At 41.1% G+C, this 18163-nt stretch overlaps 1 protein-coding gene and 1 pseudogene across 7 annotated transcripts in view; one reads left to right on the top strand and one right to left on the bottom strand.

The window, feature by feature from the left end:
- Positions 1–18163, top strand: part of SPIRE1 (spire type actin nucleation factor 1) — a 200979-nt gene that overhangs the window by 75622 nt on the left and 107194 nt on the right. For 6 of the 7 annotated variants that reach the window (XR_007921864.2, XR_011379447.1, XM_017343990.3 and 3 more), the window contains exon 3: positions 8499–8732. Coding sequence is in view for 5 of the 7 variants with exons in the window: in XM_017343990.3 (XP_017199479.1) it covers positions 8499–8732 (234 nt within the window). In the remaining 2 variants the exon portion in view is untranslated. Of the gene's footprint in view, positions 1–2277; positions 2438–8498; positions 8733–18163 lie in introns of those variants that run through there. The other variant, XM_051852178.2, reaches the window with a different exon arrangement.
- On the bottom strand, positions 8719–11485 carry LOC138844059 (ribosome biogenesis protein NSA2 homolog pseudogene; annotated as a pseudogene).

Genomic DNA, 18163 nt, shown 5'->3' with positions numbered 1-18163 from the left:
GCATTACTATAAATTTACCTCTAACCCCTGTATCCTACAGATTTTGTTGTGTTTACATTATCATGCAGTTTAAAGTGTTTTAAAATTTCTCTATATGATTTCTTCTTTGTGGACAGGCAGTTGGCCTAACAACTAAGATGCTTTTGTCCCATATTGGAGTGCCTTGGGTTTAGTTCTTAGCCCTGGCTTTTAACTCCAGTTTCCTGCTAATGCAGACCTGGGAAGGCAACAGAGGATGTCCCAGATCTGTGGGGCCCTGGCATCCTTGTGGGAAACCTGGATTGTGTTCCTGGCTCTCAGCTTTGACCCCAGCTGGTTTTGATTCCCATCTGGGGAATGAACTAGTAGATGGAATCTTAATCTCTCCCTCCCTCCCTCCCTCCCTCCCTCTCTCTCTTGTCTTTCTCTCTCTCTCCTGTCTCTCTTCCCTGTCTCTATCTCTGCCTCTGAAATACTTTTTTTCTTCTTAATATCCATGTAGTTTTGGATTTTCCCATGACCTGTTACTGTTTTCTTGTTTAATTCTGTTATGGTCCCCATAGGGATTAACTGTTCTTTTAGACTAGATAAAGTGTGTTTCAAGACCCAGAACATGGTGTATATATCTTGGTGAATGTTCCATGTGAGCTTGAGGAGACTATATTCTGCTATTGCTGGATGAAGTAGTCTAGATGCCCTTTTTATGTCCAGTGATAGTGGTGTTGCTGAGTTCAACTATGTCCTCATTCTCCCTGTCCCCCCACCCCACCCCACCCCACCCCGTGCATTTGTCTGTAGAGAGAATACTGGATTCATCTATTTCTCTTTGTAGTTCCACACTTGATCTTAGCCAAAAGACCAAGAGGCGATCTCTCTTTGTAGTTCCATCAGTAGTCTTTTGCCTGACATATTTTGACACTGTTCTTAGGCACATACACATTAAATAGTATTTCTTCCTGGAGAACTGACCTTTTTAAAAAAAAAAAAAAAACTTATTTATTTGAAAGGCAGAATGTCAGAGTGAAGGAGAGACAGAGTTTTCTTCCACCCACTTATTGACTGCCCAAATGGCCACACCAGTTGCAACTGGGCCAGTCTGAAGCCAGGAGCCTGGAACTCCATTAGGGTCTCCCATATGGGTAGCAGGGACAAAGGAGTTAGACCATCTTTCACTGCTTTCCCAGGCACATTAACAAGGGAAGTGAATCAGAAATGGAGCAGCTTGGACTCTTGGAATGCTGACATTGCAGCTAGTGGCTTAACCCGCTGCATCACAACACCAGGTCTCCCAAGAATTGACCCATTTGTCATTATGTAATGTTCTTTTTTATTCCTGATAAGTTTCCCTCCTTTGAAATTTGGTCTGTTATTAAAGCTACTCCTGTTTTCTTTTTATTAGTCTTAGCTCAGTATATTGCTTTGCGTTTACTTTTAATCTGTTAGGTTTCTTGTAGCCAACATATAGTTGCATCTTTATTTATGTTTTTAAAATTTACTTATGTTGTTTTTATTTTCTATTTGAAAGGCAGACAGACTTTCCTTCCACCGATCACTCTCTAAATGCTTGTAAGACCTGGTGTTGGGCCAGGCCAAAGCTAGGTGCCTAGAACTCAGTGTGGATCTCCTAGGTGGCAGGGACCCAAGTACTTGAGCTATCATCTGCTGACTTCCAGGGTGTGCATTACTCAAACCAAGGTACACTGATATGGGATGCAGGTATCCCAAATGGTGTGTTAACTGCTGTGCCAAATACTTGCACCCAAATTATTATTTTTTAAAATTTTATTTAAGGTACACAAATTTCATGTATTTTATATGTACAGATTTAGGAACATAGTGATACTTCTTACCCTCCCCCCTCTACCCTCCCATAAATCAATTATTTATTGATTTACTTTATTGAAAGCAGAGAGGCAATGAAAGAGATCTTCCAGCCTCTTGTTCATTCCCCAAATGCCCACAATAGCCAAGGTTGGGCCAGGGCAAAGCTAGGAACTAAGAACTCCATCCAGGTCTCCCATATGGGTGGCAGGGACCCAAATACTTGAGTCTTGTAACTGCTGCCTCTGAGGGTTTACGTTAGCAAGAAGCTGGAATTCAAAGTGGAGCCAGGTGCCTTTCTCTGAAGGGAGGAAGGAACCTCCACTGTGATACGGCCTTGACTAAACAAGTTCAGAGTTGGTGAACTCAAGGGGCTTCCATAGCCTAGACAGCTCATAGCAAGAGTCTCGGGTGATTGCTGACATCATAAATAAGAGTGCCAATTGTTAAATCAACAACGGGAGTCACTGGGTACAGTCTCCCCACATAGGATCTCTGCCCTTAATGTGTTTAACTATGAAACTTAAAAAAACAACACTACTAGTTGAACAATACCCTATACCTGGTTCGGTTGTGTGAGTACAGCCTGTTGAAATCCTTGCTTAGTATATACTAAGTTGATCTTCAGTATATGAAGGTAATTGAAAATGAAACGTGATGAAGGGCGGGATGGGAGAGGGAGTGGGAGAGGGGAGGGTCACGGGAGGGAGGGAGGTTGGGAGGGGGAAGCCACAACAATACAAAAGTTGCATTTTATGTTCTACTTAAAACTATTGGTTGAACTCTGTAATCAATACACAATTACTCTTAGGTGTTTAATTAATGCTATAACTAGTACTCAAATAGTATTTTACACTTTGTGTTTCTGTGTGGGTGCAAAATGTGGAAATCTTTACTTAATATATGCTAAATTGATCTTCTGTATATAAAGATAATTGAAAATTAATCTTGATGTGAAGGGAAGGGGAGAGGGGAGCGTTGTGGGTGGGAGGGAAGTTATGGGGGGGGAGCTAATTTAATCCATAAGCTGTACTGTGGAAATTTATGTTCAAAAAAAAAAAAAGGCCGGCACCGCGGCTCCGGTCGGGGCGCCGGATTCTGTCCCGGTTGCCCCTCTTCCAGGCCAGCTCTCTGCTGTGGCCCGGGAGTGCAGTGGAGGATGGCCCAAGTGCTTGGGCCCTGCACCTCATGGGAGACCAGGATAAGTACCTGGCTCCTGCCATCGGATCAGCGCGGTGTGCCGGCTGCAGCGCGGCGGCCATTGGAGGGTGAACCAACGGCAAAGGAAGACCTTTCTCTCTGTCTCTCTCACTGTCCACTCTGCCTGTCAAAAAAAAAAAAAAAGTGGAGCCAGGACTCAAACACATTGTGAGATGCAGGCATCTTAACTGCTGCACCAAATGCCTGCCTCCACTCTTGTTTATTTTTTGATACCCTCTGACAGCCTCTGTCCTTTAATTAGTGCATTTTGATAGTTAATATTCAAAGCTATCACTGATAAAGTTGTATTACTGTCATAATTTTTACTGTTTTCCATTTGTTGCCCTTGTTCTTTATTCTTGATCTTCTGCTCTTTTCTGCCTTTTGTGACTTTAGCTTAGCAGTTTATATAATTGTGTCTTCTTTCCTTTCTAGCATAACATATATACTTCCTTTTTTTTATTCAATTTGTTCAGTGGTTGCCTTGGAATTTGCAACATTCAATACAACCAATCCAATCCCAATTTCAAATAACATTTTAACACTTTGTGGGTAATGTGAATACCCTGTATTAATTAAACAGTCCCAGATCTTCCTTTCCATCTTATGTATTATTTCTGACATTCAGTTTTTGTTTGTCTAAGAAAATCTTTATTGCTCCATCACCATTGAAGGATAGTTTTGCAAAGTAAAGAATTCAGGGTTAGTCTACCCACTACACCACAGCGCTGGCCCCAGTAACCTAGATTTTTAAACTGATAATAACAGATACTATACTTGGCCAAAAGGCCAAGAAGCAGTAATCCAGATTTTTAAAATAAAATCTCATATAATTTTTGAAAAAATTTCTGCTCAATATTTCAATTTATATTTACAAAAAGAATCTAAGAAGTAGATGTATTACTGTTTTAAATTAATTTATTGATTTAATATATTATTTAGCATCTACTGTGAGGCAGCACTGTATAGATATGTGTAAAATGGTGAACAAAGTAGACAAGATCCTAGGCCTTATGGAAATTCTTTGGTTAAAGAGATTGTCGGTAAACAAACATCAAAGTTTGAGGTGCTTGTTACTCATTCGTGTAAAGATGTTAAGTAGAAGTTATACAAGTCTGCAGCCCAGAGACAAAACAGACTAGAAATGTGAGTTACAGTATTGGGAGTTGGGCATTTGGTATAGTGATTGAGATGGCGTTTGGATCACTCACATCCCACATTGGAATGCCTGGGTTCAAGTTCTGCCTCTACTCCTGATGCCAGCTTCCTTGCTAATATGCAGCCTGGTAGGCAGTGATAATGACCTGGGGGACCTGGTTTGTGTTTCTGGCTGCCTGGCCCACCTGCAGACATTTGGGATGTGAACAAGCAGATGGAACCTCTGTGTCTCTGTCTCTATTTCTCTTTCTGTCTGCCTTTCAAATTTTAAGTTACCAAACAAAAGTATTAGAATACATATTTTATGGCCCTGGAAATTAACAGGAGCACTTCGCAAGAGAGTGTGAAGGAAAGTAGAGCACATGAGCTCTGAAGACCTCCATCATTTAAGCAGTTGCAGGGAGAGGGGTCTTTAGACAGATTGAGATGGCGTGGTTGCTGAGAGGAAATTCAGAAGTCCAGAGTGGTGAGAGGGTTCAGTTGTGTCAGATGTTGCCAAGCAGTCGTTAGTATGGAAGCAGTTTAAGTCTGGCATGAAAAGATTGTAACTGGAGCTGTGACTTTACCTGTGGTTTCAGAAGGACAGATACCGGATTGGAAAGGATTGAATGGTGAATGGAAGGAGAGAAAAGAGAGGAGATGTATGCAGACTGCCCTTCTGAGGAGTTGTGCTGAGAAAGGAGGTTCAGAAATTGGATTGCAGCTGAGGAGCCATGAGGGGTCTGGGAGGGTGGGATTGACCTTTGATCAGTACAGAGACCTCTCCTTCCCTCTGAAAGAGGCAAAGCAAAATACTGGAAGGTGGGAAAATTAGTGTTTCCTCTCTAGTTAAGACCTAGAGAGGCAGAAAGTGGTGTTGGAGGTTTGAAGAGAAAGAAGGTATAAAATTGCCTTCTCAAAGAGTGGTTTACCTTCTGTAGGCAAAGTAGGTAAGCAGGGAAAACAGCAAAACTTACTGAGCAGCTCTTATATCCTTACTGTGCTTGGAAGCCATTGTTTGTGTGGCATTTGCTCTATGATTTTATGCTTTTTCTTTTTTTTCCCTCTACATCTCTAGTGGAGGGGTAGTGTTATAAATGAATAGAGTCATCCAAGTATATTAAGACTCTCAATTGTGTCTTGTAAGTGAGGAATTGCAACAAGATCTTCTCAGTCTCTTTCTGTATGTGTGCATTTAACATTTTCTTGATTTCTGAGGTTTTCATCATATTAGTCATGATGCTCTGATTGTCACACTGACTACTCCAGGTTCAGTTTAACAAGTATTTATTAAGTGTACATCACAGTGTTAGATTCTGCTGACACTGAAATTAAAGTTAGAATCCCAGCCGTAAGTAGCACCTGCTTGGAATAATGATAACAGCAACGTGCACCTCAAGTCAGGAAAGCACATGGAAGGGCACACTCTCCAGAAGAAGCTCTTGGATGGGGTACGAGGAATCCAGGGGAGCTACCAGGAGAGGCGACCAAAGTAGTCAGTTGCATTGCAACTTGGAAGATCTGTCATTTTTGTTTGTTTTGTCTTGGTTTTGTTGTACTTCATGATTATGGTTTATAACAATAAAAGAATAGATTCAGAATCACAGAAAAATGTACATAAGGTAGAGTCTGGAAGAAATGGATAGAAGCTTCCAGTTGTCCTTTCTCAGTGGAGCAAGCATAGACAACACTAAATTCTCTCAGCAATGATGTGTGACATATATCCAAGTTGTTGCCAGCCAAGGAAGCTCATCCATGCCTTGGTGTTCGGGATTTCTGTTGAGGCTCAGTCATGTAGTCACAGAAGCTGATATTAGCTACTCAGACCCTATCCCCTCCAGAAGTCAGATTAATGCTGTGTGGTCTGGGGTCCCAGGCAAACAGAAACAGACACAGCAGATCAATTATTTGAATATATTTTTTGGAAACAATAGCCAGAGTTCCAAGTCAGACATAAAAACCAATCATGATATTACACAGTTTCAGTAAGAAATAGGAAACAATATTGTTTAAAAACTAGAATTTAGGAATTTTTAAGCATTGTATTGACTATTAATATTGATTTTATAATACAGTTTTTGGATTTTATGGAGATTGTATGACAAGGAATTATTGTGTTTAACTCATTGAGTCTGAACTTTGCTTTTTAAATATCTTAAAAATATATAGCATTGACTAGATACAAATGGAATACAGAAAAGAATTTTATTCTGAGAGTGTAACTGGATAAACACTGGAAGAAGTTGAGTGGGGGAAGATGGGAGGGAAGTCAGATAACATTTATGGAATACCTGTTCCAAACCAGGTACCCTATTAGATGCTTTCATGTGTGGTAGATGCATTTAGATGTAACAAAATTCTCATGAAATGTAGGTATCCTTAAAACGCATTTTACAGGTAAGAAAAATCATGACTAAAATAGTTTTCCCTGACAGCTAGTGGTAACAGTCAACATTAAATTCTAAATCTTTGGGTTCATTATCTGCGTTCTAAGAAGAAACAAAAAGTAAGGTTAACTGGGGCCGGTGCTGTGGGGCAGCAGGTTAATGCCCTGGCCTGAAGCACCAGTATCCCATATGGGCGCCGGTTCAGGCCCTGGCTGCTACTCTTCTGATCCAGCTCTCTGCGATGGCCTGGGAAAGCAGTAGAAGATGGCCCAAGTCCTTGTGCCCTTGTACCCATGTAGGAGACCCAAAAGAAACTCCTGGTCACTGGCTTCAGATCAGCGTAGCTCTGGTGGTTGCAGCCACCTGGAGAGTGAACCAGCGGATGGACGACCTCTCTGTCTTTACCTCCCTCTATAACTCTGTCTTTCAAGTAAATAAAATCTTTAAAAAAAAAAAAAAAGGTAAACTGAATCGAGCTGCTGGCATAATAAAATAAAGTTTTACACATGAGGTTTTTTTTAGCAGAAATGAAAGAATATTGAAGAATAGAGAATCCCTGTACTGGCCAAAATGTAGCTCAGGGTGATATTCAGCAGTGATTCATCCAGGGTTCAGAAATTGAGTTCATATTCATGGAAGTAGGTTGTACAAAGGTTTATCTTTGCTCTACATTGCAAGTTCTGAGTTCAGAAAAGTCTCATTTGTTTGCACTGTATGAGAGAGATGTATTTCCAGTGATTAAGTGGAACTCAGTGAGTACTGTATATATGAACGGTTTTTTTAGGCTTAAATTGATTACTACCCATAACAGAATTTTCAATCTCAGATATTGGGATTTCTATAGAATCTCTAATTAGATTAGCAATGGCATAAGAATTCTGAATGGATGCATTCTTTGGTAACTATATCTAGTTTTAAAAGTATATTTTTTATTTATTTTTTTCAAGATTTATTTTATTTATTACTTGATAGCCAGAGTTAGAGAGAGAGGTAGAGATAGAGAGAGGTCTTCCATCCTCTGGTTCACTCCCCAGATGGCTGCAACGGCCGGAGCTATGCCGATCCAAAGCCAGGAGCTTCTTCCGGGTCTCCAATGCAGGTGGCAGGGGCCCTAGGACTTGGGCCATCTTCTACTGCTTTCCCAGGCCACATCAGAGAGCTGGATCAGAAGTAGAACAGCCAGGACTCAAATGGGTGCCCATATGGGATGCCAGCACTACAGGCAGTGGTCTTACCAGCTATGCCACAGTGCCAGCCCCAAAAGTATCTTTTCAAAATGCAGAAAATCAATCTGGTTAGTCATATGAATGGAGGATATAGATTTTAACATATAGTATGAACCTAAGGAAATATAAAAAGTGTATGTGTTGGCCGGTGCCGAGGCTCAACAGGCTAATCCTTCACCTAGCGGCGCCGGCACGCCGGGTTCTAGTCCCGGTCGGGGCGCCGGATTCTGTCCCGGTTGCCCCTCTTCCAGGCCAGCTCTCTGCTGTGGCCAGGGAGTGCAGTGGAGGATGGCCCAGGTGCTTGGGCCCTGCACCCCATGGGAGACGAGGATAAGCACCTGGCTCCTGCCTTCGGATCAGCGCAGTGCACCGGCCGCAGCGCGCTGGCTGCGGCGGCCATTGGAGGGTGAACCGACGGCAAAGGAAGACCTTTCTCTCTGTCTCTCTCACTGTCCACTCTGCCTGGTAAAAAAAAAAAAAAAAAAGTGTATGTGTTACATATTGGTTTAAAGAAATCACACCAAAATTGCCATCTAAAATTTTTTTAAAATACAGATATGAGACTTAAATTTCTCAAATACAATTTGTTATATTTCTGAAATTTAAAATATTATAACTAGATTAAAAATATTTTTAAAAAAGAAACTACCAAGCTATCTTCCAAAGTGGGAAAAAAAATCTTATGCCTTACAATTAGTTCTATAAAACTGTTTAGTCATCTTCATTAATCCTTTTTTTTTGTTCCTAGGTTATTGAATCTTTGGGAATTATTATTTATAAAGCACTGGACTATGGTTTAAAGGAGAATGAAGAAAGGGAATTAAGCCCTCCCTTAGAGCAGCTTATTGATCATATGGCCAACACCATAGAAGCTGATGGGAGCAATGATGAAGGCTACGAAGCTGCGGATGAAGGCCTGGAAGATGAAGAAGATGAAAAGAGAAAAATTTCAGCTATCCGTTCCTATCGGGATGTAATGAAGGTAAAGCAACTGTTTATCACAAAAGTTGTTACTTCACTTAAAAAAATTGAAATCATGGTTCATCTTGATAATAGTTTTCAGACTCCAAGCAGCCTGAATGTGGACTTTTATGGTTGAATCACAACTCTCCAAAACCGCTTTTAGTTGTGTATGCCCCTTACTGCATATCATATATCAGCTCTGTTAGGTATTATTAGCCTTCCATTGATTTCTGTGTTTCCTTTTTATGAAGTAAATAATAAATGTGATCCACTTATTGCATGAAGATTCAAAATTCCAAATTTCACAGTTCATTGTTTTACTTTGTCTTCTTGACCTTCCTATTGATACTTAGTGTAAGGAAATGAGTTCAGTGGATTGAGAGGCAGAGTTACAGACAGAGGGAGAGATGTAGAGAGGTCTTCCATCTGCTGGTTCACTCCCCAAATGGCCACAGTGGCGGAGCTGGGCCAATCCAAAGCCAGGAGCTTCTTCCAGGTCTCCCATAGAGGGTTCAGGGGCCCAAGCATTGGGCCATCTTCCACTGCTTTTTCAGGTGCATTAGCAGAGAGCCAGATCGGAAGAGGAGCAGCCAGGACTCGAATTCATGTTGCAGGTGGATGCTTAGCCTACTACACAACAGCGCTGGCCCCTGGATTTTTTTTCTTTAGCTAAATTTCTCTGTGTACTTAAAAGTTATAATTTCTACAATGTTAAATGTATAGAGAATAAAATTAAAACAGATTTGACTATTTAGAATTATATATGTAGTGTAGTGTTAAATTTTGTAAATCATATTGACCATATATCACTTGTTTTCCATCCTTTCATCAAGCATTTCAGAAAAAATATATTGAAGCCATGAAGACAGTATTTTCAGGTGTTCTAAACACACTGTGCTTCTTACTCCCCCTTAAATACTACTCTCTTGGGGACTTTGAAGGGGTTTATTCAAGTTATCATTCTTAGCAAGTTCAGATAAATTTTTCAGTTCTTTGAATAGCTGTTATACTTTTTTTTTTTTTTAAGACTTACAGAGGCAGAGAGGGAGAGAGGGAGACAGACAGACAGACAGACAGACACGGGTCTTCCATCTGGTGGTTCACTCCCCAGTTGGCTGCAATGGCCAGCACTGTGGGTGGTAGCTCTACCCACTACACCACAGCACCGGCCTCTGTTATACTTATTTTAAATTAACAACCTGTACAAGTCAAATACTCTTGTATATACAACTTGAAATTTTATGCATTTTAATCAATTTGTTTTTTCTAGATATTTATTTTTTTAAATATGTAGACATACTTAAGGGTCTGGAGACCACAAATGACCTGCTTGTTCTATAAGATAGACCAGTGATAAACAGTGGCAAATGAATAAAGAACAAAAGCATTTACATTAAAAAAGCAAACAAACAAACAAACAAACAAAAAACAAAAAAAAAAAAACAAAGCTACAGGCACCAGCGCTGTGGTAGCAGGTAAAACCACCGCCTACAGTGCCGGGAAGCCATATGGGCACTGCCAGTTCAAGACCCAGCTGCTGTACTTCCAGTCCAACTCTGCTATGCCTGAGAAAGTAGTAGAAGATGGCCCACATCCTTGGGCCCCTGCAACTGCGTGGGAGACCAGGAAAAAACTCCTGGCTCCTTGCTTGGATCTGTGCAGCTCTGGCTGTTGCAACCATCTGGTGAGTGACCAGCAGATGGAAGACCTCTCTCTCTCTCTGCCTCTGCCTCTCTGTAACTCTGCCTTTCAAATAAATAAATAAATAATCTTTTTTTTGCTTTAATTATTCACATTTTATTAACGTGTAAACCTTAAGCAGACTCCAATAAAGAACAGTCAGTAAAAGTGCATCTGATTTTTACACCTTAAAATAATTCTCTTGCTGACTGCAGACATGAAGGCTGTTTGGCAGTATTCAGAAAAATCGAAGTAAAGACCATTTTCCCACTTAGTTTGTAGTCTTCAATAATGATTAGAAGTTACTGTTATCAAACAAGTAAGACTGCATTTATGCATCCATCATTTTCAGGATTGTTGGTAACCTGGGCATATTTCCCCCAAATAACCTTGCCTCCTTGCGTCACAAGGCCCAGCTCACTCACATTCACCTCGATGACAGCACCTTTAGTAATTACACCCAGAGTTTTGTATAATGGGGATGATGGATTCTTTTTTACACCAAGTATTGGCAGACAGAAGGTGGCTTTCAGTTCTGGATGTGTTACATGGGCCTTCTTAAAACGTAAGCCCATTGGTCTAATGAATCTTTCATATTTAGGTGATTTTCTTGTAAAGCCATCTCCAACAAAGCAGACTTTGGTAACCATCCTCTTCCATGCCTTCTTTTTTCTTTTCCCTGTCCGAATAACTTTTAATACTTCTGTTTCTCCCTGGGCACAAACTTTAGGCAGAGGGACTTCCCATTTTCCCGCCTTCTCTTTTCGTTTTTGTTTAATCATGTTGGAAAGTACTTTAGCTCGGGACTGTCCTTCTCTGTCTAGCAGATAGGCAGGCACTGCTCCCTTGGGAGTCTTTTCATCATTCTTTTGTTTGGTGTTTCTCTTCTCATGCATCTTGATAGTCTTTTTCATCTGTATTTTCTCAGCATGGCGCTGCTTATGGTAGAGCTTGGCCTTCAGACCAATCATCTTTTTTGCTTTCTTTGAACGTTCATGAGCCTCCCGACTTTCCTTTTTTCTTTTTCTCATGGTAATCCAAACGGTACCCATAGCATTTACGGTGTAATTCAGTATATTCATTTTGTGGCATGGTGACGGCCTTAGAACCGCCAGGTGCAGCCTCCTGGGTATGAAGAAGTTCCCGACTTTCAGGGCTCAGAAACCCACCATAAGTAAATAATCTTTAAAAAACAAAACAAAGCTACTCACACTCTGTATTTTGGTGGTGTGTGTGCTGAGAGAGGCAGTACACAAAACGTTGAGAAGGCAAAAGTGGACCTTCCTAAGCAACTAGGTCAATGAAACACTTCAGAGATATCATGCCTCCTCACTCTTCACATAAGTTTGAAGATGAGGGCCAGAGGTTAGCTGGAATCTCAACATCCTTATTCAACAACATAAAATTTGTTAACTTAAAAGTAAAAATCTTGGGCTGGCACCATGGCTCACTTGGCTAATCCTCCACCTGCGGTGCCGGCACCCCAGGTTCTAGTCCCGGTTGGGGCGCCGGGTACTAGTCCCAGTTGCTCCTCTTCCAGTCTAGCTCTCTGCTGTGGCCCGGGAGGGCAGCGGAGGATGGACCAAGTACTTGGGTCCCTGCACCTGCATGGGAGACTGGGAGGAAGTACTCGGCTCCTGGCTTCAGATTGGCGCAGCGCCGGCCATAGTGGCCATTAGGGAGTGAACCAACAGAAGGAAGACCTCTCTCTCTGTCTCTCTCTCACTGTCTATAACTCTGTGTCTCTCTCTCTGACTGTCTAACTCTGCCTGGCAAAAAATAAAAAAATTTAAAAACGTAAAAATCTTGGAACACTTAACAAATTATTATTTTTAAAATTTGAGCTAATGTGTTTGCCCTAATTTATTTCTATCATTATAACAACTAAGTTAAAAATGAGTTTAAAAGACATATTTTGGAGAAAAACTATAAGTTTACCAATTCTGTTCTTAGAGGAATTTTACTGAAGAATATTATAATATCATCCATTGTTTCCTGGTTTCAGTGCTGGTCAAAACTGAAATAATTTTCCACATCTGTATGTGTTCTAAATGTTTCTTTTACCTAAGTTAGAAAAAAAAATTTCCTGAAACATTTAACAAGTAAACTGAACTTTTAAATGTCATGAAACCCAGTACTCAGGGCCATGTAGTGACACTTCAGAGTTTGTGGTTTGGTTTAGTGGATGGAAAACTGTAGTTAGTAAATTGACTCCATGACTTTGTTGAAAAAAAGAAAACAAGAATTAAGTGAAGAGGGGTGGGCATTTGGCATGATGGTTAAGCTGCTGCCAGCATCCCATTTCACAGTGCCTGGGTGAGTCTTTGCTTGGCTGTTAAGTCCAGCTTTCTGCTGTTGCACACTCTGGGAGAAAGCAGTGATGGCTCAAGTAGTTGGGTCCTTGCCACCAATGTGGGAGACCTGGAGGAAGTTCTTGGCTCCTGGCTTCAGCCTGATCCATCCATGGCTGTTGCTGGCATAAACCAACAGAAAGAAAGCGGGAGGATGGAGAGGGAGAGGGAGGGTGGGGGAAGAGAGAGCCGGAGAGGGGGAGAGAAAGATTGATTTAACTCTTTTGAAGAAAGAGTTAAATCTTCTTTTGGAAGCAGAAGTGTGAAGCCAAGTTTGAGTAATATTAATCTAATTTATATTAAAATAATTTCTGAACTGGATGTTCAGAAATATGAAGTGTTTACAGTTCTTTAGTGAGCAAGACTTCATTAATATGTAACTTTTTCTGGATTGCCTTTTGTCACTCTTAAATCTTTTAATTTGGTGTGTTTCAATATGGTACATTATAGTTGAGAAATGCTTTTGTGTCCTGTTGTCTGAGCTGTAGGAGAGCACTGTGAAGTAGACTGAGTAGGTATTTTTTTTTTAAGTTTTTGTTTAAAAAGTTAATTTTCATTTTATTTGAAAAGCAGAGAGACAGAGATCTTCCATCTACTGGTTCACTCCCCAAATGCTTGCAACAGCCAAGGCTATGCCATCCTGAAGCCAACAGCCTGGAACTCAATCCAGGTCTCCTACAGGGTTGGCAGGGAACCAAGTACTTGAGCTATCACCTGCTGCCTCCCAAGATGTGCATTAGCAGGAAATGGGAGTCTAAAATGGAGGAGGCACTGCAGCATGGGAAGCAGGCACCCCATGTGGCAGCTTAACCACTGCACCAAATGCCTGCCTCTGAGTGGGCATTCCTATTCTCATTTTACAAATGAAGAAACTAAGAAGTGTGTGACTAGTCCAGTTTCCTATAACCAACTAGGTTAGAAGAGTAGATTGTGGCTACTTTCAAAGGCTTTGTAGTCGCTAGGAACTAGTTTTAAACCTGGATTTTGCCATTTCTGTACCATCTGTGTTGCCCTAGATGATTTAATCTTGTGGTCTTTATTTTTATATATAATGAGTATAATAATATCAGTATGATTCAATTCTAGTGCAGATTAAGTTAGACATCAAAATTGGTAACAAGAATCTGAAATGAGGGGCCGGCACTGTGGCAGAGCAGGTTAAAGCCCTGGCCTGAAGCGCTGGCATTCCATATGGGCGCTGGTTCTAGTCCCAGCTGTTCCTCTTGCGATTCAGCTCTCTGCTATGGCCTGGGAAAGCAGTGGAAGATGGCCCAAGTCCTTGAGCCCCTGCACCCACGGATCAGTACAGCTGCGGCCATTGCAGCCATCTGGGGAGTGCACCAGTGGATGGAAGACCTCTCTCTCTGTTTCTACACCTCTCTTTAATTCTGTCTTTCAAGTAAATAAATTACGTCTTTTAAAAAAACGTAAACTTTTTACAAACACCCACAAACAAGTTTGGTTTATAAAAAAAATCTGAAATGAATAAATTTTAGTAGCGTTTACTACATGCCACAGCTATTTTTGGTGCAAGGATTATAGCAGTAAACAAATGCATGTAGTTCCTACTGCTATTGTAATGGAGAGATACAGTATAAACAAGTGAGGCATAAACATAGGTAATTTTTTTGACTCATTATAGGACTCTCTATCACTGATTATAGTTCAAAATAAATTATAGGCACAAATTCATGTCAGAGCTAGTATGTGTGCTTCCCTTAAATTAAGAAATTTTTTTCAGTTTAAACATTTCTTAAGAAACACATAACTAGGGGCCAGCGCTGTGGTAAAGCAGGTTAAAGCCCCAGCTTGCAGAGCTGGCATCCCATATGGGCACCAGTTCAAATCCTGGCTGCTCTTCTTCCAATCCAGCTCTCTTCTATGGCCTGAGAAAGCAGTAGAAGATGGCCCAGCTCTTTGGGCCCCTGCACCCGCATGGGAGACCCAGAAGAAGCTCCTGGCTCCTGGCTTCACATCAGCACAGCTCTGACCATTGCAGTCATTTGAGGAGTGACCCATCGGATGGAAGACCTCTCTCTCTCTTTCTCTCTGTCTGGCTCTACCTCTCTAACTCTGTCTTTCAAATAAATAAAATAAATCCTTTAAAAAAATACGTAACTAAGTGGATAGCTTCAAGAAGTATGAAGAAGAGAACACTCTTAAAAACTATGTTGCTATCAAAAAGTATATCCCTGAAAAGATTGATTTAATCAACATTAGTTAGGAAGAAGAATTGTAGTAAATTGAAGTAAACAGTGATGATGGAGAGAAGGTGTCCAGGAAGGGAAGACTGAAGGGCTCAGGTTGAGGATTATGGGAAGAGTGATCGTGACAGGTGGATAGAAAGGAAGAGGCAGTGCTGTAGGACCTAGAGAAAGTGTTTGAGAAATGATTAACAATGGTATAGGAATAGCACAGGTAATAAGTTCTTCATTTGAGATGAATGAGGCAGACTCAACTCCTTCATGCATTCATTTACCTTTTCAGATATTCAAGTATTTAGTCTGCTTTCCTGGTGCTGAGTACTCTATCAGGCACTTAAGATTGCCAGGATGAATACGTTATGCTCCCTACTCTCAGAGAGCAAACCACTTAAAGGGAGAGCCATGTTAAGTGAACACCAGGGAGATAAATATTACAGACCACATGTGTGGGACCATACTACCCATAGCCTGTATACTGGCTTTGTTTAAATTAACGCCAGGCTCCCTCTTCAAAATGCTTTTCCTCTATTTGTAAGATAATTGTTGTAATAAATATAAGTATAAATATATAGTCTCTGACATGGAGGACATTCTAGTTGTGGCGCCCTCATGAGCAGTCTGCACAGTTAGAAGGGGTGGCCCAATTTGTGGGCACTGAGTACTCTGAAAGCACAGAGGAATACAGAGCTCAGCCTGGAGGCTTCTGGTCTTAAAAAGTCAGTGTCCCTAGGAATCAGGAAACACAAATAAAGCAATGCTTTTATTTATTTATTTATTTGACAGGCAGAGTGGACAGTGAGAGAGAGAGACAGAGAGAAAGGTCTTCCTTTGCCGTTGTTCACCCCTCAGTGGCCGCTGCGGCCGGCGCACTGCGCCGATCCGAAGCCAGGAGCCAGGTGCTTCTCCTGGTCTCCCATGCCGGTGCAGGGCCCAAGGAATTGGGCCATCCTCCACTGCACTCCCGGGCCACAGCAGAGAGCTGGACTAGAAAAGGAGCAACCGGGACAGAATCCAGCGCCCCGACCGGAACTAGAACCTGGTGTGCCCCTGCTGCAGGCGGAGGATTAGCCTATTGAGCCGCGGCACTGGCCTTAAAGCAATGCTTTTTCAAAGATGGACTTTTGTTGACATTTGAAATTGTGGTAAATTTTTCATTCCAAAATTGATTGGTAGTAGCAGTGTAAATTTATATAACTCTTATGAAAAAATAATTTGACAGTACATTAAAAATCTAAAACTGTTCACTGATTGTAATACCGAAAGGCTAAAAGCTAGAAACAACTGTCCATTAATAGGGAATTGGTTAAGCTAACTATAGTAAGAGTTAGAGTACTGTGGAGGTCCAGAATGATTAAGGAGTATCTCCTTATATTCTGTGAAAGATTTCCAGGACATTTTCCCCTCTTAAAAACAAGGTGGAGAAAGTGGGTAAGAATATATCTAAAAAGTATTTGTTTATATTCAAACTAAAATAAATAGATAAATGAAACTTAAAGGAAAAAAAAGAAGTTAATGATAAAAGAAATGGTAGAAAAGACAAGCACTACATAAAGTGTCTCTAAATGTACTTGATTATATAGACCTGATTTAGAAACTATGTGAATATTTTATGTAAGTATAAAACAAGATTAAATGCAAAAATATAATACTTCCCCAAAACCAAAGGAAAATGAACATATTGTTACCATATTGGAGGCATACCACATAGAGCTAGAATGGAAGAACCAAGGAGTAGCTGTAAGTATAGCTACCACCAGATTGTGGTCTCTAAATACCACTCTACTAAAAGAATCTCAGAATTCTTTAGAGAAGTTGTTAATTATGAATCTAGGAAGGAAATGTATAAGAAAACCTACAACATCTTGTCAAACCAGAAAGTAACAACCTATCAAGACTTTTGAAACTGTATAAAAAGAACTCAGAAGGCAACTTGAAAGGCTTCCATTGGGCAAAGATGGAGCAGTTTGTTTATCAATAAGATTAATAACTGTGATGGATTAAAACATGTAAAATACACTTAAAAGGAGATTTATTTGTTTATCTGTATTTATTTGAAAAGCAGAGTGATAGGAAGTAAGAGAGAGAATCTTCCATTTACTGGTTCACTCCCCAAGTGTTCACAAATATCCAGGATGAAGCCAGGAGTCAGGAACTCCATCTGGGTCTCCCACATGGATAACAGGAGCCCAAGTACTTGTACCGTCTTCTGATGCTTTCCCAGGAGCATTGGCAGGGAACTGGATGGGAAGCAGAGCAGCTGGTACTCTAACCAGCACATACATGGGATGCCAGCATCACAAGCAGACGCTTAACCTTCTGCACCACGATGCTAGCCTCCATAAGATATTCTTAAAACCACAAATTAGGGGTTGGTGTTGTGGCACATCAGGTTAATAAGCTGCTACCTGTGACGCCGTCATCCCAAATGACTTCTGGTTAGAGTTCTAGCTGCTCTGTTTCTGATCCAGCTCCCTGCTAATGCACCTGAGAAAGCATTTGAAGGTGATTTAAGTCCTTGGGCCCATGCAGCCCACATGGGAAACACAGAAGGAGCTCCTGGCTTCAGCCTGGCCCAGCCCTGGCCGTTGTGGCCATCTGAGGGGTGAACAAGCAGATGGAAGATCTCTCTAACTCTGCTGTTCAGATTAATAAATAGTTTTTAAAAAAAAAAACACAAACACATAAATTATAAATAAATAAAGCCCTCACTTTCACCTTTGGAAATTGTTAGGGAACTCTTCAGATTTAAATAGGTTATGATGGGACCAGCACCATGGTGTAGCAGGTAAACCGCTACCTGCAGCGCCAGCATCCCATATGGTCATGAATTCAAGTCCCAGTTGCTCCACTTCTGATCCAGTGCCCTGCTGATGGCCTAGGAAAACAGCAGAGGATGGCTCAAGTGCTTGGGCCCCTGTACGCTCGTGAGGAGGCCCAGAGGAGGTTTCTGGCTCCTGGCTTCTGATGGCCCAGCTCCAACTATTGCAGCCATTTGGGGAGTGAACCAGCAGATGGATGATTCATTCTCTCTCTCTCTCTCTCTCTCTCTCTCTCTCTCTCTCTAACTTTGCCTTTAAAATAACAATCTTTTTTAAAAGTACAAAAAATTAGGTTATGACTCTCAAACTCAAGCAGATAGTTAAGTTCCAAAGTCATGATTGATGTTACTAAGAGGATAGAATCATGATCCAATTAGGGTTTAAGAGGAGCGTCTG

Source organism: Oryctolagus cuniculus, chromosome 10, assembly GCF_964237555.1.
Source record: "Oryctolagus cuniculus chromosome 10, mOryCun1.1, whole genome shotgun sequence".
NCBI classification, from domain to species: Eukaryota; Metazoa; Chordata; class Mammalia; order Lagomorpha; family Leporidae; genus Oryctolagus; species Oryctolagus cuniculus.
Note: the sequence above shows the minus strand (reverse complement) of the source record. Positions and strands in the feature narration are given on the sequence as shown.